The following is a 27,240-nucleotide window of genomic DNA, read 5'->3' as shown; positions in this document are numbered from 1 at the left end:
GGTATAGAAAATGTTCCAGCTAAATTATGCATAGAATAGAGAGCAAAGGTTTCCTTCCACCTTTTCCTATCACCATTGATGTATAGGTCATCAATGAGTTCATGGATACTTGCCCGTATCAGTAAGGACAGTCTCTTGTGTTCACCACTCAGAAAGTTCATCTCTGTTGGGAATGCTCTCTCAGATTGGCCAAGGAGCATGGCAGAATCTGTACACCCTGCAGCTAAATCAAGTCGATTAGCAGAGAAGACTGCATGATGCAGCGGTACCCAGCTCATCCTGAACACAAACATCCCTTGGAAGTTTGAACAACACTGGCCCTGGATTGCCAGCCTCTGAGGTTCTATTTCAGTTTTTTTCTAGAGCATCTTGGCCATTGGAGTTTTTAAAACCCCCAGCTAAGGCACAACTCTCCCAGAGATGCAACCCCAACCTCAGGTTTATGCATAGGAAATTAAATCAACAGTTTTAGCCTGTTGGTGTGGCATAATTCACAGAATTCTATAACTGAAAGTAACTTGCATTTATTACTTCTCTCATTGCTATGACCAAATATCTAATAAACCTTATATAAACAGGAGGAAAGGTTTGCATGAACTTGAAATGTGAAGAGATACAGTCTATCATGGTGGGCAATCATGGCCGCAGGAGCGTGAGGCAGCTGCCCATATTGCTCCCATAGCCAGGAGGTAATGCTACATTGCAGTCACTGTCTCCTGTCTATTCAGGCTGAAAGCCTAGCGTAAGGAATGGTGCCACCCACAACTAGTGGAATCTTCCCACTGCCAATTAACCTAATCTATAAAATCCCTCACAGGTATGCCTAGAGGTTTGTTTCCATGGTTACTCTTAAACATATATGGTTGACATTCAATATGAACCACCATACAACCTAAATTCTTTCATGGGGATGAATAGATAAATATGTGGTATTCACATACAACAGAATCGTATCCAGCCCTAAAAAGCACAGTAACTTGTCATTTGTAACAAGGATAAAGCTGGAGGGCATTATATTAAATGTAATAAGCCATACCATGTGATCTAAGTTACATGGACTTCACAAAGGTAATTTCACAGAGGCAGAGAATAGGGTGGTGTTTCCCACAGGGTGGGAACAGGGAGCAGGGAGAGAGTAAGGGATTGCCAAGACATTGGTCAAAGGATAAGAAAAGTCTGGGAAAATAAGCTTAAGAGAGCCACCAACTATGATCACCATATTGTGGTATCATTAAAATATTAAAATATGTGTCATTAAAATTGAAAAAATAATATTTAAGTGTTCTCCCCGCCAAGTTAGAGGTATGGGAAGCAATGTATTAGCTATTCAGCACATACAGCCATGGTTCTGTGAAGGCAATATGTATGCTTAATGGCTGCTCCGTAGTCTAATGGCTCAGCTACTTCATCTGTGCTTTTGTGTTGGCATTGTTGAAACCAGAACAAAGATAGCTCCTCATACTTCATAATGTTTATAGGAACATTAGAACAATAATGCATAAAAACCTCCAGGCCAGCTGAATGCCCGTACGGACAGATCCTTCTAGTCTGGAGGATGGAATGGATTCAACAACAAAGGTGACCTAAGCCTCCATGGTAGGCAGCTTTTTATAAACTAGCTCTGCATGGGAGGAAGGCTTCAGACCCTGGGACAGGGTAGTGAGGTGCATTTTTTACTTATCAAATGCCTGACCTCCAAGTTCTCCCAGCATCCCTCAGTCCCTGCCTAACATACCCTACCCCCAAACCCTGAACTTCCCAGCCCGGGGGGCGGGTCTGCCAGATCTTCCCCTCCTCTCTCTTCACAGATTCTCTTTCTCTCTTTTCCTTCCCCTCTCCCCCTTCTCTCTCTCTGTGCTGACTTCAGTGGCCTCAGTCGTGGACCAGTGAGCTGGCCTGAGAGCAACTTTTATAAAAACTGCCTATATAATCTAATCTGGCTTGAATTGGCTCATTTCACTGGCAGGGAAATAACCTATCACCCATAAAGGACTGAATATTTTCAAATGAAGTTACTGTGTGTGTGTGTGTGTGTGTGTGTGTGTGTGTGTGTGTGTGTCTGTGTCTGTGGGTCTGTGGGTCTGTGTGTGTGTGTGTGTGTGTGTGTGTGTGTGTGTGTGTGTGTTCATGTGGGTAGATGTATGTGCAGGTATGTGTCCCTGTGAACGACAACCTCAAGGATCATTTCTCAAGTACCATCCATCTATCTTTCTTTGTTTTTAACACAGGGTCTCACACTAGCCTAGAGCTTGCCAAGAAATCTAAGCAGACCAGCTAGTGAGCCCAGTGTCTACCTTCCTCTGCTTGCTCAGCAGTGAGGTGATTAGCATACACCACCATGTCCACTTGGAAGTTAATGTGTTTGTTTGCTTGTTTATTGTTTTTTATTTTTAGACAGTTTTTGGACTTGAATTCAGGTCCTCATGCTCACTAGGCAAGAACATAATTAACCAAGTTGTCTCCCTACTCCTATATGAGCTTTCTGCATATCGTGATTCAACTCCAAGAGTGGAAGCCAAATTAACAGAAAACAAACGGCTTCTTGTTATTTACAGGAAGTCTAAAGAAGTAGGGAGAGGGATGGAGAAACAGGGAAACATGTTGCCATAGTGACCAGGTGGTCTACCATCTCCCTAGAGAGGTGGAAGAGCAAAATGTATTCTGGAGTTAAGCATAGTGAAAAAGAAAAATATCAAAGTGCAGTGGATGTAAACACACTCCCCCATGCCTCTGAAGAAAACATTTACAGCTTACTCCCTTCAATTATTATTCACGTATAAGGATTAAGGAGTAGGAATGTGGTTTTGTCTGTTTTGAGACAGAGTGTCACTGTGCAATGCAGGCTGGCCTAGGACACGTATTACCCCTGTGCTTACCACCCCCAACTAGAATTATGTCATTAAAACAAAGCCATGTGGAAACACAGACACACACAAAGGAAAGCATTAGAAAGTGAGCCGGAGAGGAGTGGGCCAAACACTTGCCTTTAGACTGAACTCAACACTTCAGAAAAGAACTTCAAATCTACGAGTGAATAAGCCTTGTAGAAGAGCACTAGATTAAGTGGGATGAGAACTGTGTGGATTTGTGATAACTTTAATATGTGTGAAATATTCAGTTATAAAAAGTTCTCCCTCCCTGCATTTCTAATTATAAACTGGCATATTCATTTAAACATTGTCAGCAAGAAATCAGAATTCTTGCTTTCTGGTGGTTCAGCAAGAAGAAAGCCCTTAAGGTCTGATACCACACACACACACGAGGAAAAAAAAATCTTATTTAAAAGGTTAGATCAAGCCTTTCTCTAAAAACAAAGTCCTTATTGCCAACCTAATGCCAAAGACATAGGGCTTTTTTCATGCTAGTATAATTGATTTCCATCTTGTCTTCTTTATTTTATTAGTTGTTGTTGATGTTGTTTTGAGGCAGGGTCTCTCATGAATCCAGAGTGGCTGTGAGCATCCCCTACCCCTCCGATGCTGGGTCTGCAGAGGTGAACCACCATCACAGGCATCTGTGGTGCTCCGAGCATGCTAGGCAAGCACTCTCAACTGTACTACATCCCGAGCCCTTTAAACACAGAACATGCTTTTTAGGAAAACAAAATAGAGGGACTGTAGAGATGCCTCATCACTAGCTGTAATTGCAGAGGACCCTTGAGCTCAGCCCTCATCACCTACACAACAGCTCACAGCCATCGTTAACTATCATTCTAGGCCAGCTGATTCCCTCTTCTGGCTTCCTTGGGCAATGCATGAACATGGTACACACACAGACCAGATGATAATGCGCATAAAATAAAAATAAATATATCTTTTTTAAAAAAATAGAAAAACAAAAGCTTGTTAAAGAGGAAATCCAGTTTCTTCTGTGTTCCTCCGATTCCCATAAAAAATTAAAGAAAAACAAAAGCAAAAACAGTATTACCAAGAAAGTGGTGTCAAACTAGCTTTCCAGGAAGCCTCTTAAGGCCACTGGAGGGAGAGGTGAGGCAAGATGTGTACAGTACCCAGCAGTGATTCTGTAATTAATGGATTTTGAGCTTTGTGAAAAGCATTCTTTGTCCATACATAAAGAGAGGGCTTTGTGGTTTCTGTCCGTTGTTTTTATCGTTGCTCTCAATCAGCTGAGCCCAGTACATTCTTTTTCTTCCCAGATGAAGTGCAGTTTTCAGTGGCTGTGCTCCCTTTTCAGTTTTGATCCCCTTTTGTAAGGTGACCATCAGCTTTTATGTGGAAAAGATGGCATGGCAGAGCAAGCTTACACCTTTACAGGCTTTCTTTTCCATTGGAAAAGCCACAGCTAACTGAATGGTTATGGGATGTCCTAGTAGTTTACACAATGAACCACTTCAGCCAGCTCACTGCTGCTACCTGCTCTCATATTAGAGCGAAGTTCCCCATGCTGTCTTCAGTAGGAGTGGAAGAAAATGTAGGTGATGTGGAGAAAAAAAAAAGACTGCTGAACCAATAAAGCTGCTTCCAGTAAGGTAGATAGACAGAGAGATAGACAGACAGGCAGGTAGATGGATGTGGAGGTCTGGAGGTATGGATGGATGGATGGATGGATGGATGGATGGATGGATGGATGGATGCCTGGATGGATGGATGGATGGATGGATGGACGGATGGATGGATGGATAGACAGATGAACAGGCATGCAGACAGATAGATTGATGGATAGATAGATAGATAGATAGATAGATAGATAGATAGATAGATAGATAGAATGGAAAATTGATGTGTTTTAATGAGCACCTCCCCTTCTTATACTGGCAGTTCTCTATAGATTGGGGCAATCACGCAATTCTTGGTAACAAGATAAAATACCGTTACCACATTGTTTATAATGTCCTGCCTTCATTGCTTGCTTTATATTTAAACTCTTTCAAGTCATGCCATCAAAATACCTTTTTAGTGGTGTTACACTCTCCCATTTCATAGATATGAAAATGTGCATATAAACATAGATTTTATGTAATGTGCCTTGTTGGATATTTAAGCTTTCTTATAACTCCTTCATATATCCAACACTTCTCTGAAGGTCTAACAGAACTCAAATATGTAAGATTTTCTTTTTTTCTAAAAATGATATTCTCGTTAATGCTTTGTGAATTTCATACAATGTATTTGATCTCATTCACACCCCATTTGCATTCACACATCCCCAGCTGGCCCATATTTACCCTACTTGCCCAGCCACCTTCTGACCTGTCCCTTCTCCCTTCTCAACCCATCAGGTCTAATTTTCACTGTCCAAACATTCCTGGGTTTGGTCCCTACCTTGAAGAGTGACTGACCTACCAGGGTCTCACCCTTAAAAAAAAATGAGTCTCTCCTTCTTACTGTTTTTACCCATTGCTTTTTATTTAAGAGGGTCCTTTGTAATTGTTTTTACTTGAAAGCAGAGTCAGAAATTACCATGCCTCTAGTTTGTCTCTTCTACAATTTTCTGTGGTTTTACTTCTGTAGTTAACTGTTCACATTGTGTGCTAACTAATTCTGCTTTCAATATGAACTCAGGTCAGGTTTTGTACATACAAAGCTTGCCCCTATGGAATGTACTTCCTCCAGCAAGACTCCAACTCCTAACAGTTCTAGAACCTTCCCAAACAACACTACCAGTCAGAGACCAAGTATGCAAAAACAACAAGAGCCAATGTGGGACATCTGCAGTTCAGCCACAATATTATTGTGGGCAGCTGACCACTGTATTGCTCTGGTGCTGTGGCTCAGAGCAGGAGGTAGTGTCATGTTCTTGTCAGGGAGCAGATGACCAAACCCAGCTTCCTTTGCTCGAATAGCAAACTGCTGGCTTCTTCCTTCTGGCTTGATCTGTGAGTTAACTATAGTCATGGAAAAGATTTGTTTAAAAATCACATTGCTTTTTCTATAAATAGTCCATTACAATTACATTTATGACTCTAACACATCCTTACCAGTCTTCCTGACTCAATAGAAGATGCTCTTTCCTAGTGAATAAGCAGTTGACTGGAGTCAGGCTCACCTATACTGTGCATTAACCATGAGAATCCTTTAGACTGCCCTATAGACTTAGAAAGCCCTGGTTTAACACAGGTCCTACACCCAGTCACTAGGTATACCTATACATTGTATCCTAGACCAGTCACTAGGCATATCTGTACATTGTATCCTAGACCAGTTACTGGGCATATCTGTACATTGTATTCATGTTGCTAAAAATGTCTTACCCAGGCTCTTTGGAGAGCAAAAAACATACCAACAGTATCTGTGGATTCCTTGTTATATTTCACAACCATAAGAAGTGAAGGGCTTGGAAACGCATAGCAATTTGGCATAGTAATTTTATGATTAATCTAATTTTCTTTTTTGAAGGCTGAACTAGATTTTTGTATGAATTTGTTTTTTGTTCAGTAATTCAGTTTTATTTTACTTTACAAAAGTATTGATCTGAAACATATTGGAATTTTTAGAAAGCAAAGGAGAAGGGAAAAGTCATCCTTTGTCACAGTGGGACGCCTGGCCTTGCTTGATAGACAAGCTGGATAATATTTCATATGCTAAAGCATCCTTTGGTTTCTAAATAAATACACTATACAGGCAATATCTGGTGTGTTTGCTATAGTTACTACCTTAAGGGAGATGAACAATAAGCTGTTTAGATCTCTGACTCTGGCTGGACAATTGCACACTTTAACTCCGTTTAGGCCCATTGGCATTCTCCTCTGTGGCACCAGTAGAAGGCTTGCCTCCTCCTCAATGATCCCAGGGCAATAATCCAGGCAAGGCAGTTCACAAGCAGAAGTTGGCATTGTGTCATTGACGGGCAACTTGGCAAGTGTGTTTGGCTTTGCTCTGAGACTTAGATTTCCCTCTTCAAACCAGCAAGGAGTTGAGTTTTTAAGCACACAATCCACAAGAACATAATGCCAGCGTTTAATGCAAAGCAAAACAAAAGAGAAAGATTGGGAGATCAATATTCAGGCTTTCCTCCCGGAGGCCAAACAATACATCTCTCTTTGGGCTTCTCTTTTGTGCCTGTCGCTGTAAACCACCAGTGTTAACAAAGACAGGCTGGGAATCCAAAGAACACAGCTTGAACATTGCATCTGTCCTGGCAGCTCAGGAGTTAACTAAAGCTCTGATATTTTTTGCCTCCTGGATGGACTGAATTTGGCCTGTGATTCCTCTGAATGGCATGTGAAGCAGCCGGCTGGGTGTGAGCACCCCCCCTCCCCATCTCCCTTCTTCCTCACTTGTCAAATATGTCTGGCAAAGACCCAACTTCCCCCTCCTGACTCCACTTCACTTTGCTCTCCTGTGCAGCTGAACAAGATTCCAAATGAGAAACAGCATTCTTTCCCAAGCTTTAAAGAAGGCCTCGAACCCAGTGAAAAGCATACCAATAAATATGTGGACCCTGAATTATTGCACAGTGGCCCTTCCGTTATTCTTAGCAGGTTTCAAAGCTGTCTGTTTAGTCTGTTCCAAGATCCTTCATTGTTTGGCTTTTTTTTTTTTTTTTTTTTTTTTAGTTTATAGTGTCCTGAAACAGTGATTCTTCAGTCATTGACAAAGCACCAAAACACGTATCTTTGTCCCTGGGTTTTTCATAGTATCAGAGATTGCAAGGGAAGCACAAAGGCACTTGGAATTCCATTAAAGCTGCATTCTTTTATCTAAAGGAGAAAAACCCCGCTGTTCTAGAGACACCATTAAGTGAGGATATCTACAACTTGTATTCGGTGTAACTGAAGATTAAGGGTTAACCCTTTCCTGTGCTGGCTTCTGACAGCAAAAGCTGGAAGCAAAACCAAGAAGATGCAGCAGCCTTGTTAACTGACTCTCCTTTCCTGTTGTTTGTTTGTTTATTTGTAGGTTTGTTTGTTTTTAAATTACTTCTTCGGTTAAAAACAACCTAGAGTGTTTGGGATTCTAATATACTGGAAAGCTCCAAGAAAATAATTAAAATTACAACAGAGCTTTGAAAATGGAGTATTATATTTCAGTACCCTATCAATAGCGTTAAGAGAACCATTATAAATCCAGATAAACTAACCTTTAGGTCCAGATAAATAAACTAACCTTAATAGTGATGCTATTTGAAAATTAGTCTGTCAATAGGCAGTGATCGTACATGCCTTTAATCCCAGAAAAAAGGCAGGTCAATCTCTGTGAGTTCAAGGCCAGCCAGGGCTACACAAAGAAACCCTCTCTTAGGGAAAAGAAGGGAGGAAGGGAGGAAGGGAGAGGAAGGAAGGAAGGGAGGAAGAAAGGAAGGAAGGAAGGAAGGAAGGGAGGAAGGAAGGAAGGAAGGAAGGAAGGAAGGAAGGAAGGAAGGAAGGAAGGAAGGAGAAGGGAGGGAGGAAGAAAATTTGTCTATTATATGATTGCCAGATCCCAGAAATGAAAATACAAGGCCCACAATTGAAATTGAAGTTTCCAAATTAATTTATTAATTAAACAAAAATTTTAATGTCTTATACAGTGTTTAGGGACATCGTTATATTAAAATATGATTCATTGTTTCTCTGAAATATAGCATAAGCCAAGCATACCATATTCTATCTGGTGACCCTGGTCGGTCCCGGGTTCTGCTGTGTACCACAAAAAGCGTGTACTGCTTCCTCGAACGTTCCAGGGTCAAGGAAAAGCATGCAAGTTTCTTAGCTCCTTCCATCTGTCAACTTAAAAACTTTCACACATCCTCGAGCCCAGGAAGCCTTCTCTTCCAGGAGCAGAACACATTTCCAGTTAGTCATTCCACATCCGTCAGAGAAGGCACTCAGCCATTTGAGGCGAAGGTGAGATCTGGCAGCTCTGATGTCGGGGAAGACCAGGGCACTCAGACCTGCACAGTCTCGGTCAGGAAGTAGCGAACCGGAAACGAGTAGGAGAGGAACAAGCTTTTCCAAAACCAAAACAAGAAAACTTTTAAGAAACTCGGAGTCCTAGGAAGACACTATATTTTATCAGAAATGGAAAAAGAACGTTTTTTTAAAATGAAAAAACAAAATAAATAAATAAATAAATAAATAAATAAATAAATAGATAAAAAAAAATTAGAAAACAGTGTTAGGAGAATGACTGGGTGCAAGCAGGAGAACCCGGTTTGTGTCCACGTCAGTCACGTAAAAGCCTGTGCGAGCCTCCATGCAACCACAGAGAACTCTCTGGCCAACCTATCCAAAGTGGAGAGCTTCCATTCAGTGAGACACCCTGCATACGACCATAGAGAGGAAAGCAAGAGAGAAAGACACGATATGGTCTCCTTTGGCCTCTACTTGCAGCACACAGATGCCTCACAGGCATGTACTAGGAATGTCAATACACACACATGTGTGCGCACATGCATGGGCGGGCACACACATACACTCTTTTAAAAACAGTCAGAAAAGGAAAAAAAAAAACAAAAAGACAAAAAAAAATATTTCTTTCTTTCTGTAGTTAAAAGAAATTCTTGGGCTGGAAGATAGCTCACTTATAAAGCACCTGGCCCCCTAAGCATGAAGGCCTCAGTTCAGAACCCCAATCCTAGAACCTACCTGAACCCCCAAACACATGCATGGACGACAGGCAAGATGACAGGCAGACGCTTCAGGACCAGCTAACCTAGTCTGCTTGTTAAACGTTCAGTCCAATGAGTGGCCTTGTTTCAAACAAGAGAGGGAGCGTACCTGAGACAAATACTAGAAATTGTTCTCTTATCTCTGCAGCCCTAGAGAATATGAAATCCACTCACACACCCCACAACAAAAATAAAAATAACTAATTTCCTGACTACCAGAAACCTGAACACTGGCTGACAGGAGAAAAGCGTTGCTGGGACTCCAGGAGTCCCTTCCTAAAGCCTTGGCAGGCTGGGTTAACTACAGTTGGTGGTGAATCCTTTTCTCTATCTGTCTGCCTTGTGCATCATGTGTTTCCTACTCCTCTGACGTGTCTGAGAGTTTCCAGTGTTGTGCCTTTGACTCCAACGATACATGTTCAGGCACAGGAAACCTACCCAAGATGCCACAGAAACAAGACTCTCTGCTTACTGGCTGACATTAACTTCCCCTCTTAGCGTGGTTCTCAGGAGAGACCTGTGCAGTCAGAGTCCCAGTTTCTGACCATGTCCTGACTGGGACTCTGCATGTCTGTCTGCTGCCCACATAACCAGCATCCCAGAGCCCATGGAGCCACCACCCCTCTAAGGCTTTGTTGCTTTCTTGAAGCAGACAGAAATAGTGAAGTTTGCCTTCTCTACACTGAACTCTCTTCACAGGAAAAAAAAACTTAGAACTGAGAAAGCGGGGAAGAACTGGGAGAAGTAGAGGGAAGGCAAGCTATAGTCAGAATATATGATATAGAAAAACTCTAATTTTAATCATCACCATCTCAGAGCTGACTTCTAAAGTGAGGGCTGGAAAGATTGCTCATTCAGAAAGGTGCTTGTCCCTCAAGTACGAGAAACTGAGTTTGATCCCCGGAATCCACATAAAAGCCTGGGTATAATGATACTCATTTTAATCCCAGACCCAAAAGGCTTGCTATCCAGTCAGTCTAGCCAAATCTGTGAGAGGCCCTGTCTCAGCAAGGCATATGCACCTGAGTAACACTACCTAATGTTGACCTCTGACCTCTACGCTAGCACACATACATAGAGAGGCAGAGACAGAGACAGAGAGAAGCATACACACAGAGACAAACACAACACAAACTTACACACATACATAAATAAGCATACAAGATATACAAGAGATATACAAGGATTTATACTCACAGGCATATATATAGAGAGACATATATATACAGAGAGAAAGGAGAGAGAAACATATACATACACAGAGAGAGACATACATGGCATACATCCATACAGAGACATACAAAGAAAGAAAGAAAGAAAGAAAGAAAGGAAGAAAGAAAGAAAGAAAGAAAGAAAGAAAGAAGAGAGAAGAGAGAGAGAGAGAAAAAAAGAAAGAAAGAAAGAAAGAAAGAAAGAAAGAAAGAAAGAAAGAAAGAAAGAAAGGAAGGAAGAAAGAAAGAAAGAAAGAAAAATATACACACGTAGACATAGACATACATATATGCATAGACATACATGTATGCTTGAGAAGAGGAGATGAAAGAGCAAGAGATTTTTATTTTTGAATTCAAAAAAGTAAAACGGTGTCTTGTGCCTGCAATCCCAGCATTCAGAAGGCCGAGATACGAAAGAAAATCAGAGTTCACGAAAGAAAATCAGAGTTCAAGGCCAGCCTGGGCTACAGAGCCAGACTCTGTCTGAAACTGAACAATGCACACAATAATTAATTTCCATGTGAAGGAGTCACTTTATCAAAACTGAGCAAAACAAAACTTAAAATGATACCTCACAGCAATTCACACGGTGATACAGAGGGAAAAAATTAGCTTCTCAAGGTGAACTTAACATTTTACTTCTGAGAATAAGATGTTTCCTGTTCCCTTGTTGTGTTCCAGATAAGCTGACTCAAATCTGAACAAAGCAACGTATTGTTTCTCTGCCATAAGCACACTCATACTTGATGGGAAACTTAAAATCCAATGGCCTAACAATTAGCAGATTGATCCGGTTTGTCCCAAGACTTGGGGAACTGAGGCAAGAGGCTCACAGAGAGTTCAAGGCCAGCCTGTACCACTTAGAGGGACTCTGTCTCAAAAATCCAAAGCAGAACAGAAAACAGATGCATTCAGTATGAGCATTCAGTGTAGCAGAAACAGAACCATGAGGGAAAAGAGAAAAAAGATAAATTTGTCTCAGTTTACAGAATGAATATACATTGCATGTAAGATATTTGAATCTCAAAATTAAAAACAAAAAAATTAGTACATCACAGTTCTGCATCATTTATAAACAAATGATTCCAGTAAGTGGGTGTCCAAGGATACTCTGCACTCCAGCAGCTTGAGAGGAACAGGGAGAGGCCCTGACCTGATCCTGCCTCCAGCCTCACCCTCAAGAAGGTGTTCTCTACCTGTGTGCAGTCATGCTGTAAGAGGGAGGGGGTTGCCAATGCCCAGGTGGGCTTGTAGGCATGACTGCTAAGCACAGTGCCCAGGGATCGAGCCAGTTGCTTCATTTCTTCACGCCCCAGAGCCCTCATTTATAACAGGAAGGGAAAAGTTCTACTGGTCTCATAAACAACCTAACTACGAGGAGGGTGTGTGCCAACACACAAGGAAATCATCCCAGCTCTCTACTTTGAGATAGACTTTTGCTTTATCCAGTTATTGGGTCTGGATGCAAGGTTCTGTTTGAAAGAGAGATTCTACTTCCTGCCTTTAAAAGGTTTTGGAGAGCCCACTGATCAAAAAGACTATTTTTCTTGGCATGTGGGCTGATGGTCTGCAATCTTTGTGCTTGGGAGGCTGAGGCAGGAGAATTGCCTGGACTAGAGGACAGGTATGTGTGGACAAACAGGGTTTCAGTGAGACCCTGTCTAAGAAAAAAACAAAATAAATTATTTTGCAACTTAGAATCATGCTCATCTATTTGTCCTTTGGCCCAAAGCCAGGTCCCTCCTCCTCCCGCCTTTCCTCCCATTAACCCTGAACTCTAAATATTAAGGCCTCATTGCTCTCCCTTCCCCAGCCCTGGATCCCTGTGGTACAGTGGGCTAATGAGATAAGGATGATGTCATTATAATTGCAGAAACTATTTCATGATAATCTTTTGTTTTTCTCTTGCTAACTTTCTAAAGGGAGAAACACTTTATTAATTATCTGAGCGCTGGCAGCCTTTTGGAAGTAAACTCTATATGAAGGCTACTGCTATTAGCCACACTGGATGAAGCACTTGGGGATTAAAAGCGTTATGTAAATGTTTACACATGATTATGACATGGCCCCAGCTTCATACTGGGAGGGCACAAACAGCCCAGATAGAAGCATGAAGTCCCAGAGAGGCGGTGGATTTTTTTTCTCTTACAAGGTATGAAATTGTCTTTTAATTTTAGCATAAAGATAGTCACACTTTTGAAGAGTGTCATTCACAGCCATTAGGATGATATTTATGACTGCGAAAGGAAGCAGCTGGACACTGAGGGTTAACTGACTATTTTAAGAACTGGGGTGGGGAGCACGGAGAAGAGGGACGGAGAGGAGAAATTAAAATGGAGTGACAAGAACGTTTAACAATAAGAGCAGCAGCTCCCAAAAGCAGACTCAGTATGTCTCTCTCTGATGCTGAGATAGATTCATTCTCTCTCTCTCTCTCTCTCTCTCTCTCTCTCTCTCTCTCTCTCTCTCTCTCTCTCTCTCTCTCTGTCTCTCTCTGTCTCTCTCTCTCCCACATCTCTCTCATTTTATTTTGTTTTAATATTTGGTGAGTTCTACCTAACACGTGGGGAAGTGTAATCCCTACCCCACCCCACCACCTGCAGGTTTCAGGAGAAGGCACTTGTGATCGCTCACTGGATCACATCTAGTACTCCTAAGGGATGCCTCTTGCTGGGTAGTGTGACCTAGGAAGTCCTCTTCTCTTGGGTAGTGCTGTGGGGATTCAAACCCAGCACCTCACTTATACTACTCAAGAGCTCAGCAACTCTAGGACTAAGCTTTTTCCAGCCTCTAAACTTCTTTCCAATGAAGAGGCCGCTGTGAGGGTCTCCGTCTGCTCTTGGTGCACAGGAGAATTTGATTCGTCCAAGCTGTTTCTCCATGTATGGTAATGATCTGAAATTTTCTTTTTAAAATTAGAGTAAGAAATAGAGGGAAATTGTTACACAAGAAGGATATTCATGGCTCATGGCTCTAACGAAACCGTTGACAGCCTGAGTGCCTGGACCGGATGATTTCAAGGTTGTCTGCCTCAGGATCCTGTGAGGACAGGTGACAGGGGCAAGCGTTCCTGCCATAGCTGCTGAGAAGCATTAGTAAGAGTGAAAATCCCCCAGAGAAGACCGAGCCCAAGCCCAGGAGGCTGTGCTCAAGAAAATAAGAATTCCATGTACTAAGAAAGAAATCCCTCACCCTGTCAGTACAGAAGGGTTAGCCAGGAACCATGGACACCACAGGAAAACAGTTCTGTGTTTGTTCAAATGCTTGCTTCCACTGTGCATGCATATGTGCGTGCGTGCGTGCGTGCATATGTCTGTGTGTCTATTTCTGTAGGTGTGTGTCTCTGTGTCTCTGTGTGACTGTGACTGTGTCTCTGTGTGTGTCTGTGTGCCGGTTTCTGTGTGTATCTGTGTGATTGTGTGTGTCTGTGTGATTGTGATTGTGTCTGTGTGATTGTGACTGTGTCTCTGTGTCTCTGTGTCTGTTTCTGTGTGACTATGTGACTGTGGCTGTGTGTGGCTGTATGTGTGCTGCCACAGCACTTGTGTGGAGGTCAGAGGACAGCTTGCAAGATTCTCTTCTCTCCTTAGCCATGGGGGTTCCAGAAATCAAAGACTTGGCAAAAAAAGAAAAAAAGGAAAAAAGGGGGGAAAAAGTGCTTTTACCCACTGGGCCATCTCAGGGACCTGATGTTTGATTTTAAATTAAGGAAGGACAGGAAGGGAAAGTTGGTAGACATTCTGACATTTTCACCTCATCTTTAGAGATTGTGCATGTCCCTTTTGTGTTATTTAAATAGAGAAAGAATGCGGGCTTGAGGGGCTAGGGAGAGGGAAATACTGTAGGAAATTGACACCAGAAAACACAGTAAATTCGAGCTTGTTAGCAGTATGGCTCGAGATTATTTTTTAAAAAACAAACCCTAGCAGTAATGCAGTTTGCGCCTCGGAGGGAAGCTCTAAACCTGGTATTGGTGTCCCAGACTGAAGCGGGGAGAGACAGAAAGAAAGCAGCCTCGTCAGTCTTCTGAAGGGAATGTGAAAGGAGATCTCGGAGGCAGGAGAATCCCCCCAAAGGAGGAGAAGGCTACAGCCCGCGGTAATCTGTAAATGATTGCTCCTAAAGTCTGGAAGCTTCAAGCTTGAGCCCTGTTTGTTCCAAAAGAAAGCCGAGGAGGACGGAGTTAATAAAGAGAGATTTAACTGAGAACTCTGGTTGGAATAAAGTGGGCTACAAAAAAGGTCAAATTTGATCAGTTGGAGCAGATTACAGGGGCTTTTGAAGGGTGGTGTGGAGAGCTGGAACCGGTCTGGGAAGTAATAGAGCACACGATTGATTCAGGGGGTGGAGAGAAGCCAGGACAAGCGCTTATCAGTCCTGGAAGGAGGAAGAGCTGAGCTGCTGGGCGCTGCTGCTCCGGCCTGAGCCCAGAGCCACCTCTGCCTGCGTCCCTGTCGCCCTGTCAGGCACCTCTGCTCTCCGGTTTGCCTTCTTTCCGCAGCTCTCAGACAATGGTTTCCCTAATCTCTGACCTGGACTCCCTGAGAGGCTGGAAAGCGTTAAGGTAGGCCTGTTCGCATTCTCTTCCCGCGCTATTTCAATTCAGGGCCAGCTCCTGCCCACCCCCCACCAGCTAAAGAGGGAGAGAGAGAAAAAGAGCTTGGCATTCTCTAAAGTGCCTGCTTTGGGTTTAAGTGACAAGCCAACATGGCCCAAGTGTTCTGATACAGGCACAACTTTAAGCAGACAGACGGGGCAGGCACATGAAAGTGCTCCTCGAGTTTGGCTGCAGGAGAGCACAGAGAACACAGGCTTCCTTCAGGGCGGTCCGGGCTATTTCAATGCTCCCCATGCTGGTCCTCCGGCTCAGAAAGGAGTCCTGAGGTTGAATTGTTTCAGAGGCCACTGAAGGGATGATGTAGAATATGGTGGACTTTCTGGAAGCTCACACAGAAGAGTAAACTTTTTCAAAAGATCTCATTACTGCTCACACTTGAAGAATCTAAAGAACTGCGTGTCCTTCGTGTGAATTCTGCCCCCCCCCCCCCCGCCCACTCCGGTCTCAGGCCAATTTTGGAAAAGTTGACATATACAAACTCAACTGATCAGGTAGAATGTATGTAGTAATGCTCTCTCTCTCTCTCTCTCTCTCTCTCTCTCTCTCTCTCTCTCTCTCACTCTCTCTCTCTCTCTCTCTCTCTCTCTCTCTCTCTCTCTCTCTCTCTCTCTCTCGTAAATACTGGGGCTGCTAAGTAACTTAAGCCTTGCTGGTAGACTGGTAGACAGCTTATCTCGAATGCAAAAGACCCTGGGTTTGGTCCAGAGTTTGACATAAACTCAGCATGCCTGACCACAGCCCCAGCTCTCAGGAAGTAGGGGAAGAGTTTAAAATCATCCTTGGCTACAAAGTGTGTTTGAAGCCAGATGACAAACCCTATCTCGAAATTAAGCAAACGAATAATAAAATGGAAAAAGTGATCTCTGACCTCCTCACACCAGAATTTAGAACCTAAGCTAAAACAGGCGAGTTCACGCACCATCTCCACTGAGTCTACACTGCACCTTTGGCAGTATCCACGAGGAATTGGTAGGTTTAGCTTTCCTGTGAATGGTATTTCCCCAGGGAAAGCATTTGAGACAGTTTTGAAAATATAAAAATGTTAAATTCGGAGGTGTTATTATTATTATTATTATTATTATTATTATTATTATTATTTATTAGAAGTGGTTCTAGTCGGTTTTCATGCTTGCCCAAATGCCTCCTCCAAAACTTGGTTCAGTCAGAGTTAGACCAGAACAAGCACAGAACATGGAGGAGCAGAAACGAGCACATGACTACAGACCAACCAGCCTTATGATAGCTGGCTCTCTACGACTCTTTCAGGAGGTCTGTCTGCCTCAGGGTTTACCTGATTTTATTATTTCTAAAGCAATATTTATAAACAAGAACAAATAAAAATGAGATCAATATTCTTCTCCTTTTCTTTATTCTACATTACTTGTTGGGTTAGGGTGAGAGTTAGAAAATTAACAAAAAGTGATAGGGTGTGAGAGAGATGGGGGAGGGGTGGCACAGGCCAGGGCGTGTACATGCAGACCAGAGGATGTCTTTCATGGAGACGGCCTTCTCCTGCTGCCTTTATGAGGAATCTGGGTATCAAGCTCAGTTTGCCACACTTACCCCTTTGCTCCCTGGTCCTGACTCATATATTCTGGAACTTTCTGGACACACATCATATAATATATGCTATTTTATAATCTTTTTCCAGATACAGCCTATCCATATTCAGCCACCTCTCATAGCTGTGGCTCTAATGGCCACAGGCAGCACTGGTCTGTGATGCTCACCAAATTGCCACATTATCTTATTTGGTATTATAATTATTTACTATATTAATTATATGTTGTTGTCTTATTTATGTGTTATATTATTTCCAGGCCTTGGCTTGATAATGACGACAACAACACAGTAAGCATCTTTATGTGTACAGCTTTTTACTTTTATTAATTAAATTCCAAGATTTCTCAATGAAGAGGTTCACTTTATGCACCTGCATCCTTTAGTGATTTTTGTTTGTTTGTTTACATGGTTGAACTTAACTTTTAAAATTATATCTATTTCTTCATTTTTATGTGTATGCGTGTGAAATACACACACACACACAGACAGAGACAGAGACAGAGACAGAGACAGAGACAGACAGACAGACAGAGAGAGAGAGAGAGAGAGAGAGAGAACCCAGTACCTATATATGAAAATCAGTAGACAACTCTCAAGACTCTGTTCTCTCCTTCTACCTTCTACCACGTGGCTTCTGGGCATCAAACTCAGTTCCTTTAGGCCTGACAGGAAGTGCCCTGACGTACTGAACCATCTCACTGACCTTTGACCCTCCTTTTAATTGGGATGCGGCAAGACATTGCTGTTAATGCTCTCCTGGAGTAGACAATCAGGTTTCATTTGCCTCTTCTTTCCCCGAAGACTGACTTATTTCTAAGACTAAAAGATATCTTAAGAGTGCTTTCAAAAATCTCTTCTTGGGTGATTAACTTAATATTTCTGTGCATGCAGATGGGCAGGGTTCTGGCTTTAAAAAAGCATGTGGCTATAGCGACAAGCTTTAAAAATGCAGTCCTTCAAACGCCTTTTAAAGGAATGTTCCTGTCTTAACCTACTTAAAACTCCGGTGATGTTGCTGTGCTCATCAGTGTGTCCCTTATATAAGTATTTCGTGGTTAGACTAAGTGAAGCTGCAGAAATTTGGATCTAGGAAAGATAAACATTCTTACATGGATGCTTTGGCTCCAGCAAGTTCATTCTCTATGCCTCTTCTTGGCAGACAACCTATTAACTATGTAGAGTCCTTTTCCAAGGTAAAAAATTATAAAGTGGTTGCATTTTTAAAATTTCATTTACATTTTGAACTCATTTACCATGAAGCTTGCTTTTGGCTATTCTGTGGGAATGTGTCTACATCTATATACATATAGGTATGTGTTCATGTGTCAGAGCACATGTGTGTGCCAGTAACTGGACATGTGTGTCATGTACTCAAGGAGTAACTGGGCATGTGTGTCATGTACTCAAGGAGTAACTGGGCATGTGTGTCATGTACTCAAGGAGTAACTGGGCATGTGTGTCATGTACTCAAGGAGGCCCAAGGAAAACTTTAGGGGTCATTCTTAGCTGCAATGCACTTTGGCTTGGCTTGGCTTGGTTTTGTTTTGTTTTGTTTTGTTGAGACAGGGTGTCTCACTGGTATGGGCTTGCTTATCGGGCTATGCTGGCTAGTTAGTAAGCCCCAATGGTTTACCCTTCTGTCCGTCCACAACACTAGAACTGAGCACACCACCATACCAGGGATTTCCCCCACTTAAATATGATGTACTAGTTAGTTTTCTGCTATTCTGATGAAATACGCTGACAAAGGTAACTTACAGGAGAAAGGTTTTAGTTTGGTTTATGGTTTCCGAGGAATAGAGTCTGTCAGCTAACTCTCCAGAATATGTCTACCTATGCACTGCCACAGTACTCTGAACTGTAAGCCATCCTGAATGAAATGTTTTGCTTTGTAAGTATTGCTGTGGTCATGATGTCTCTTCACAGCCATAGAAACACTAACTATAACAAGTCTTCAAAACAATACGTTTGGTGGTTAATATATTATTTCAGGGCACATCCCTGGGTCATGAGCCCCTCTGCAGAACTTTGTAGTTGTAACTCCATCCTGGTTCCATGTTTGACATACAGCAAGATCAAGTGCAAGGACAGTGCTGTTGGCTGCCTTCATTCCTCTCTACCCAAGTGACACGAGAGAAACCTACTGCAACCAAAAGACACACCAACGACTTCCCACCTTGAGACTTCACTTTTGATCTTTGGGAGAGCATGGACTCCACAACTTCACAAAAACGAGAAAAAAAAAGAAGAAGAAAGAAAGGAAGAATATTACAGAATCAAGTAAAAGGAAGAAGTTTTTTATTGTAGGACTATGAATAAAAGAAAATGAAGAAAACAAAACAGCCTGATCACTATACAATTTCCTGTTCATGAGCATTGCTTGAAAGGTAAATAGAAAGAGACTAGTGAAGAGGACTGATCAGGGACTAGAATGCTGGACAGACGGCTGCCGCTCACCCTACTGTATTCTTGCATCTCTCCTCTCAGGTGACCTTAAACTAAATTCCTAGTTTATTCTTCCTATATTGAAATGAAGGGATTGAGTGTGAGAGATGAAGGGACTGGAAATCTCAGGCGCCTTAGTGGGTCAAGTAGTTGGTACAGCATCCGTGTTTACCTCCTCTCTCGGGGGAACTTTGTCCCTTACCTCACTCCATCTTCCATGTGCCCTCACATACAGACAGGCCAGCTCTGAATTCCCGGCAGATCCCACTGTGGGCTAAGCTCTGCTGTCAAAAGCTGCGTAGGATGCAGACTCTCTCTCTGTTGGGTCCCCAGGAGTTCCCTTACTGCTCTAGTGGGTTTCTGAAGCACAGCACAACCCATCTTGGTGTTCAAATATGAAAAGTAGACAGCATTCCCTGGTCCTTTGTTCTTTATATTAACTCACAGCCAAACACTTTCCAGCTCACACGGATCTCTATTCTCATGGACTTTTCTTTTTTTTTTTTTTTTTTTTTTTTTCATTTTTTTTTATTAGGTATTTAGCTCATTTACATTTCCAATGCTATACCAAAAGTCCCCCTTACCCACCCACCCCCACTCCCCTACCCACCCACTCCCCCCCTTTGGCCCTGGCGTGAGGGCGATCTGGCTGCGACATCTGTCACCCCATTGATCGCCAGGGTTGATTCGGCTGATCTGGCTGGCTAGGCGGGTGTCCCCTTCCTCCCTCACCGCTCCATGTGCGTCCCTCCCGAAGCTGCGCGCTCGGTCGAAGAGGACGACCTTCCCCGAATAGAGGAGGACCGGTCTTCGGTCAAGGGTATACGAGTAGCTGCGCTCCCCTGCTAGAACCTCCAAACAAGCTCTCATGGACTTTTCTTTGCCAACATTTCTTCCTGCTTCAACTTTTTCCTTCTCCATCTGTTTTTGCATACAAGTGGGCAATGCAAACCTTCCCGATTCCACCATCAGATCTGTTACTTTCCTAGGAGAAAAGTCAGTGTCCTCCTCCTGCCCCTATCTGACAAGACCAGTGTCAACCTCTCCAGCTGTCTTTCTTCCTTCTCTCCCAGCTCTTGTTCTTCCTCTTCCTCACATATTCAGTTAAGCTCATGTGTGCTTTAATTGCATTAGTTATTGCATCCTCTGCCTGGAAGTCTCTCCTCCGCTATTGCTAGGGCAGTCCTATCAATGATGCCTTGCCCAGCTCCCACCCTAAAATCACCCCAATGAAACTCTCCAGCTCATCCCCCAAAGCAGCAAAATATTCAATATTCAGCTCCTTTTTAATGATAAAAATGTCAGGGCCTTACAGTTCAACTCATACTTCCATCGTGGCACTACCAAGCCCTGCTATATTCTTACACATTTGATTATTTGTTGTCGCTTCCTCCCTCGTTAGAGTGAATTTGTAGATTGAATTACTGTGTAGTCAATGTCTAAAATAGTTTCTTGCTGGTTTTGAGCAGAAAATAAATAATAGAGTAAGGCATGGATGAATGAAGGGATGAATGGCCTGGTTACTGTCTCTATCATCTGACTTAAACTCTATATGGCCAGAAGCTGTGTGTATTATTTATTCACACCATAACTCCCCTGTTTTTCACATGGTGGCTTGGTACTGTGATAGTTAATGAAAACTGAATGAACAAATGAATGAATGAATGAGAACAAACAGGTTCCCAATACTTGATTCAGTCATATGGAAATTTTCTGTGATGCTGCCTGAGAGTCTAACAGGCCTCTTTATTGTTCAAATGGAACTGTTCTCTCTCTAGACAAGCAAATAGAAGTTAGCAAACTTGATCTATAAAAAGCCAGTAGTAAATACTTGAGATTTCCTGGCTGAACAAGGACTGCCGTGGCTCAGCCCTGCTATGGTAGCATCAGAACAGCTGCTGATGAAAAAGTAAACGAGACTGGTTTGCCATGAGCCAATAAAACTTTATTTACAAAGCAGGACGTCAGCTGGACTTGGCTCATGGTGAACCCTTAACTATTATGGAGACTTAAAGATGTGACCAACAAGAAAACAGAAGTGGTTTGGACAGATAATTGGACCTATGATTTCTAATCTCATATGGTAGCATGCCTTAATAAACTTGCCTCATTATTAGGGAAAGCATTAAAAAGCCTGGGAGATGGTTCAGACTTCAGGAATGTCTGAAGCTATGAGTACTTGATCTCAAAAAGATGGTTAGTCTGTTTACCATATCCCTTAAATGTTTGGATGAGTCAAGAAACACTAACAAAGCAAGCTTTTACCTTGTGAGAAGTGTATCCCCTCTAATAAAACTAGTACATGTCAAGGGGAGTGTGTGTGTGTGTGTGTGTGTGTGTGTGATATATATATATATATATATATATATATATATATATATATATATATATATCAGTTAATATATATATATATATATATATATATATATATATATCAGTTAATATACATTTCCCTTTCACATGCCTGATAAACCTGAGATGAATTCGAAATTTGTTCAGGAGAGCCTCCTGTATGTGTTTTAAAACATCCATGTGGAGATTCTTTTTTGGTTCATATTACAGAATGACTTGGGAGGGTTTGTAGAAACTGTGAGTATCCAAGGGGAAGAGGCAGGCTGGTCATCTGATAAGCAGAAATTCATCTTTTTAGAGGTTATTAGTTCATTGGTTCTCAGCCTTCCTCATGCTGTGGCCCTTTAATGCAGTTCCACATGTTGTGGTGACCCACAATCATAAGATTATTTTACTGCTACTACATAGTTGTGATTTTGCTACTGTAATGAATCATAGTGTAAGTATATGCTATGCGACCCCGGAAGGAGTTTTGACCCACAGGTTGGGAACCACTGGGAGAACTTCCCATTCTTGCTCTGTGCCAGGAATTGTGCTAAGCACTCCATTGTACTCTCTCACGTCTTTGGAAGAAGCCTCTGAAAGTGGGTAATGCTACTATTGCCTTTGAGGGACATGGTACACAGAACAATTTGGTAACTTACTCCAAACACACAAATATTTTTGTTTCACGAGTCAGTTACAAATGCAACAGTGCAGAACTAAGTTGTTTATGTAAGAGATGCCACTCTTCTGTACACTGCCTTTTATGTGTATCCAAACTGCTTTTCAGCCCGAGAAGGCAACTTAAAGTCGGCCTGCTCAAGAGGGTGGTAACCATAACATAGGTATCTGCAGAGGAAGCTCTATCCTCCTGCTTCAGGTTGGAAATCTTAAGGATGCTAAGCACTAAACAGTTGATTTTAACAACATTAGATTTCTTTTGAGGAGTAGTTGTTCTTGGGTATCCTTCAGTCTCTCACTCAAGACCTAAAAATCTGTTGGAAGTGGGGTGTTAGACAGAAAGTGGGGTGTCAGATGTGACTGAAGCAAGGAGTAGAGAAGGTAGCAGCCTGGAGGAGACATACCAGACGACCCAGGGAAATGTGAAAGAGACAACCAGAGGTGAAGGGAAGAGAGAGAAGGTTTCCTACAGAAGTGATCTAGATTCCAAACCACTCTGGTACCATCCCATCAGTAGGAGAACAGGGTACAATCCTTGATGGTGCACAGCATCGGCAGGAATTCGAGAGGGAAGTTTCATAGCGTAGGCTGGAAAGTTTCTGTGGGACGAGAAGAATCAAGTAGAACAAAAGAGATTTCATAATGAACTGGGAGGGAAACATAGTACTAACTCCAGCTCTAGGCTTAGGGAGTAGATCCCCACTGGAAACAAGTGTATAGCAAGGAAGGCCTGCAGCTCATTCTGTCCCTGCAGGAAACTACCAGAGATGAACTTAGCTTCAGGGCTTATACTCAGAATCCTTAGCACAAAATCTCTCCTCACTGTGCTTGCTCTAAGGGACATTTGGGTCCGGAGAAGGACTAATCGCTGGAGACCAAGAGGATCAAGCCCATGGTGATCAGGCAGGGGTCTCTAAGCATAGAGAAAGTCCCCTTGTCTCATCCAGGGGTCAAGCATTATCAGATCCAGGTCTGAACCTCTGCCAAATGACTGTCAGTGATAAGTAAAGCCAGACACTAATGTGGTGCTAAGTGCAGTTTTAAGCCAACAGTCTGCTTCTGCAACACACAAGGGTATCCAGCAATGCAGTACCAACTTTACTTTGATTTCTATAGGGAGACTGAGCATATTAAAGGGAAAATGATGGAATTAAGGGTGGGGCTGGTGCTCCAGGCCTCAGAAACTCAGGAGAGTGGAAAATTACCAAAGATTAGTCAGTGTGGATGCAGATCTGACCAACTGTGTCTCGGAGCTGAAAGTTCTGGCTAGTCTCCCTCAGAGGCTGAGAGACTGGATTGCTAAATTTCCTAATCTCTGCATCTTAAAAATAAATTTAAACAAAAGACTTTTTGGTCTTTAAGGAGGAAATACATTCTTGACATCCTTGGATTATTTATAGAAGAAACATGCATCTTTCAGGAACAGAGATATTCATCAAGCTGTAAGGCCCACTGTGGTCTGATATTAGCTGGACCTCACTGTCACATTTGTGTGCTGCTTAAACTTTCTCAAGCAGAAAGTTTCACGGGAGCTGAGTCACCCCAGAACTATTAGTGGCCTAAACTGTTAGAAACTATTAAACTTAAACTACTAGAAATCAAGTCTTTTAAGGAGATACAGCAAATAGACAAAAGTATTTGCATTAAGTCTATGTCTATCATGTTCATCAGCCACGGCTGAGAGCAACTTACAAAGAGAGCTCAACAGAGAGTCTAGTCAGAGAGTGCACTTCACCAGGGAACTAGAAAGCACAATGTGCCATGTCCCTCCTCTTCTTCCTAGACCCTGTTCAGGCAGAATGTCCCAGGTTCTAAAAATCACCTGTGTATGTATGTGTGTGTGCATGCTGCAATACATGTATGGAATCAGAGGACAACTTTTCAGAATCTGTTCTCTCTTTCTACCACCTGGGTTCCAAGGATCAAAAGCAGGTCATTAGACGTGTATACTGCAAGTGGTTTTACTCGCTGAGCCGCCTTATATGACCAACTTGCAGTCTTTGTATCTCAGCTGTCATATTTTGCTGTGCTAATATGTGGATAGACACCCACACATTCCTCATTTCTAAAATGAGAAATTGAACCAGATTTTAACTAACTATCCCCCATCCATAAAATCATGTAATCAATGTAGGATGGAACTGAAGCACCTTCCCCCCTTGGATCATGAATCCCACCTCTGAGCGATACTGCAAACCCATCTCATACACGTTCAAGTTATTCTCACACCAAAGCAATTCTCTTCCTATTGATCCTCATTTTCTTCCAAGGCTCTTTTATTCCCAGTCCTTATGTAGAGCTGATGGACTAAACTACAAATCTGTTTTCGGATGTGCCTTCCCTGAACTAGAGCTATAACATAAATCACCTGTTGTAGAGACGAGTTGTACTGACACTCACTGACATTAGCAATCATATGACTAGTCCTGCGGGGGGACGAATATCGCTATCAATCCAGGTTGCAGGTGTTCTGTTAACCATGGCTATAGAGCTCCATTTGGTGTTTTCTGTGGCGCTAGTTTTTCATTCTTATAGAGACACAAATGTCTGAGCCAGAAAGAATTGTTAGAGGCCTGTGGAAGCAGAGCTTTTACCTCTTTCATCCTGTTTCCTGGTGAGCAAAGTGAAAGATTTTGTGAAGTGGAAAGATGTTGCCTTTATTTGTTATTTGTTAGCAATGCTCACTGATGCTGTGGACGGAGGCTTTGGATGGAGGCTTTGTGCAGATACCCACCATCACATCGTTGTGATTAGACATAATGTGTATTATTAAGTTCCCTGAAGCTGGGCACCATTTCTTCTCTGTGAGGTCACAGAGATTGAAAGAGTTGGTTCTAACATGAGCTCCCAAGTGCGAATTTCCTGGAGAATAATAATCAGATCATCTTCTTGTCTCCAAATTTCAATAGTTGGTTATCACCCTGCAAGCTACAAGAGATGGTATCTAGATGACCATCAGGGATTTAAACATTTCTTCCCTTTTCTACAGCACAGATGGATCTCCATGACAGCACCATATTCCCCATTTGAAGACCCACTGTGATGGAAATTTTTTCAGATTTAAATTATGTAACAAATGTCGTTCTTTTATATGCAGACTGTACTGCTTTTCACTGGGAAACAAAGTACCAGACAGAAACAACTCAAAAGAGGAATTATTTAGTTTTTGGCTTATAGTTTCACAGATGTTGATCTGTCTTGATCATGAGGGAGGTTATGAAATGCAGTTTACATCAAGGAGGCCAGGAATCAAATAATTTACTGTATTTCAAGGAATGTTGTAAATTCGTTATAGGCCTACTTTTTTCTGACTATTTTTAATGTATTATTGGTTGGACTAACAGATGTGAGACCCTTGAAACTGGACAGTCAACTGTAGCCTCCTCTGTCATTGTTGTGCAACATCAGCTCCATGATGAGAACTGGGAGCCCATGTAGAGTCTACACCAAGCCTATGGCTCTGCATTGTAGAGTCTGCACCAATAAAGTTATTTACAAAAGCAGGTGGCAGTATGGATTTGGCTCCAGGTCATAGGTTGCCATCACCCTGCGTTAGTTGATGGACACCATGTGTTCTGGTGAGTTTTAGACATTTCTGGTGAGTTTTAGACATGAGTCTTTAGAAATTAAGAGCCAGGGAAAGAACAAGAGACCGTGAGTCTTCCACACTATTAGGATGGTCTGTACCACAGACATGAGGAAGAAGGCAAAGCATACAAAAATTGAGGGATGGAGAGGAAGAAATAGGGTGAGGAGGAAGAGCTTGGGGAAGGGTCTTTTATAGACTTCAGATCAGCTCTACTATAATGGCACACAAGCAGAGCACACATCACCTAAGCAAGGCTCAGCATTTGCCTGCAACAATAACAACAACAACAACAAAATGTCCTTCGCAATGTCCTGGGTTCTTATTGTTTCATAGCTAAAGCCCATCCCTTTGCAGAAGATGATCATGATATGAGACCAAGGAGATGGTGAAAAGAAGAGAATTCTTGAAAGTCCTTCCCTAGAAGGATTATGGACATCTATGGAGGGAAGGCATCTGGGGACAGTTAAAGTTCTGACCCCACAAATATATGATTTTAGAAGAACTGTAAGCCTGACTCTTGGTGCCTTAGGTTTGTATCCAGTATCCCTGTCTTCATTACCCTCTGTTTTACCTCTCCCTTTTAATATGGCCACATTTTATCAGGGAACAAAATGTATCACATTCATTAAAGTGCTGAATGCTAGATTGAATATGTACCAGTTCATGGGAAGCAGGGAGCTTTGGCTTCTTGGAGAAGCCGGCATTTCCTGGTGATGGATGGTGCCTCTTTGCCCTATCCATGATGGGACAGCTATTTATCACAGTCACTGCAGAGCAGAGTAGAACTCGTGGAGAGATTTAGGGTTCAGAGCTGGCCCTGGGCCAGATGAGGTCACCTGATTTTCCTCCTTTCCTCCTGGAGTCTGAAACTCTCGGCCTGTTACAGCTTAACCCACATCTAAATCAGTGTAATGGTGCATCAGGGAGCTTACATTTTATGACTTTTGTCCAATTATGCAATGAGGGATAGGAGACAGGAACAGAAGAATTCAGGAATTAAACATTTGCCTTGGGTTTTGTAGCCCTTAAATAAAGCCCTTAAGTTCTTTCTAGAAGACCTGAGCCAGGAAGGCAGCATGTGAGGTGAGCTGCTTCCTGGTTATGACAGTCCTCGGCACTCTTGGATCTTACTTAATAAATTGCCACTTCACAATAAATTGCCCATAAATTACTGGATTGAAAGTGTCAGTCCACCTTGTCAAAGAACCGGAATTATAGCAGAATGGGGCTTCAAGGAGGATCACTAG

At 42.4% G+C, this 27,240-nt stretch overlaps 1 protein-coding gene across 7 annotated transcripts in view; it reads left to right on the top strand.

Moving 5' to 3' along the window:
- The window catches only part of Celf2 (CUGBP, Elav-like family member 2), an 856,648-nt gene that overhangs the window by 299,908 nt on the left and 529,500 nt on the right, over positions 1 to 27,240 (top strand). For 3 of the 7 annotated variants that reach the window (NM_001160292.1, NM_001110230.1, NM_001110229.1), the window contains exon 1: positions 15,132 to 15,327. The exons of 3 other annotated variants lie outside the window; for them this stretch is intronic. In NM_001160292.1, coding sequence (NP_001153764.1) covers positions 15,275 to 15,327 — 53 coding nt within the window. In that variant the 5' untranslated portion in view covers positions 15,132 to 15,274. Of the gene's footprint in view, positions 1 to 7,494; positions 15,328 to 27,240 lie in introns of those variants that run through there. One more of the 7 variants, XM_006497335.4, reaches the window with a different exon arrangement.

Source organism: Mus musculus, chromosome 2, assembly GCF_000001635.26.
Source record: "Mus musculus strain C57BL/6J chromosome 2, GRCm38.p6 C57BL/6J".
Taxonomy (NCBI): domain Eukaryota; kingdom Metazoa; phylum Chordata; class Mammalia; order Rodentia; family Muridae; genus Mus; species Mus musculus.
Note: the sequence above shows the minus strand (reverse complement) of the source record. Positions and strands in the feature narration are given on the sequence as shown.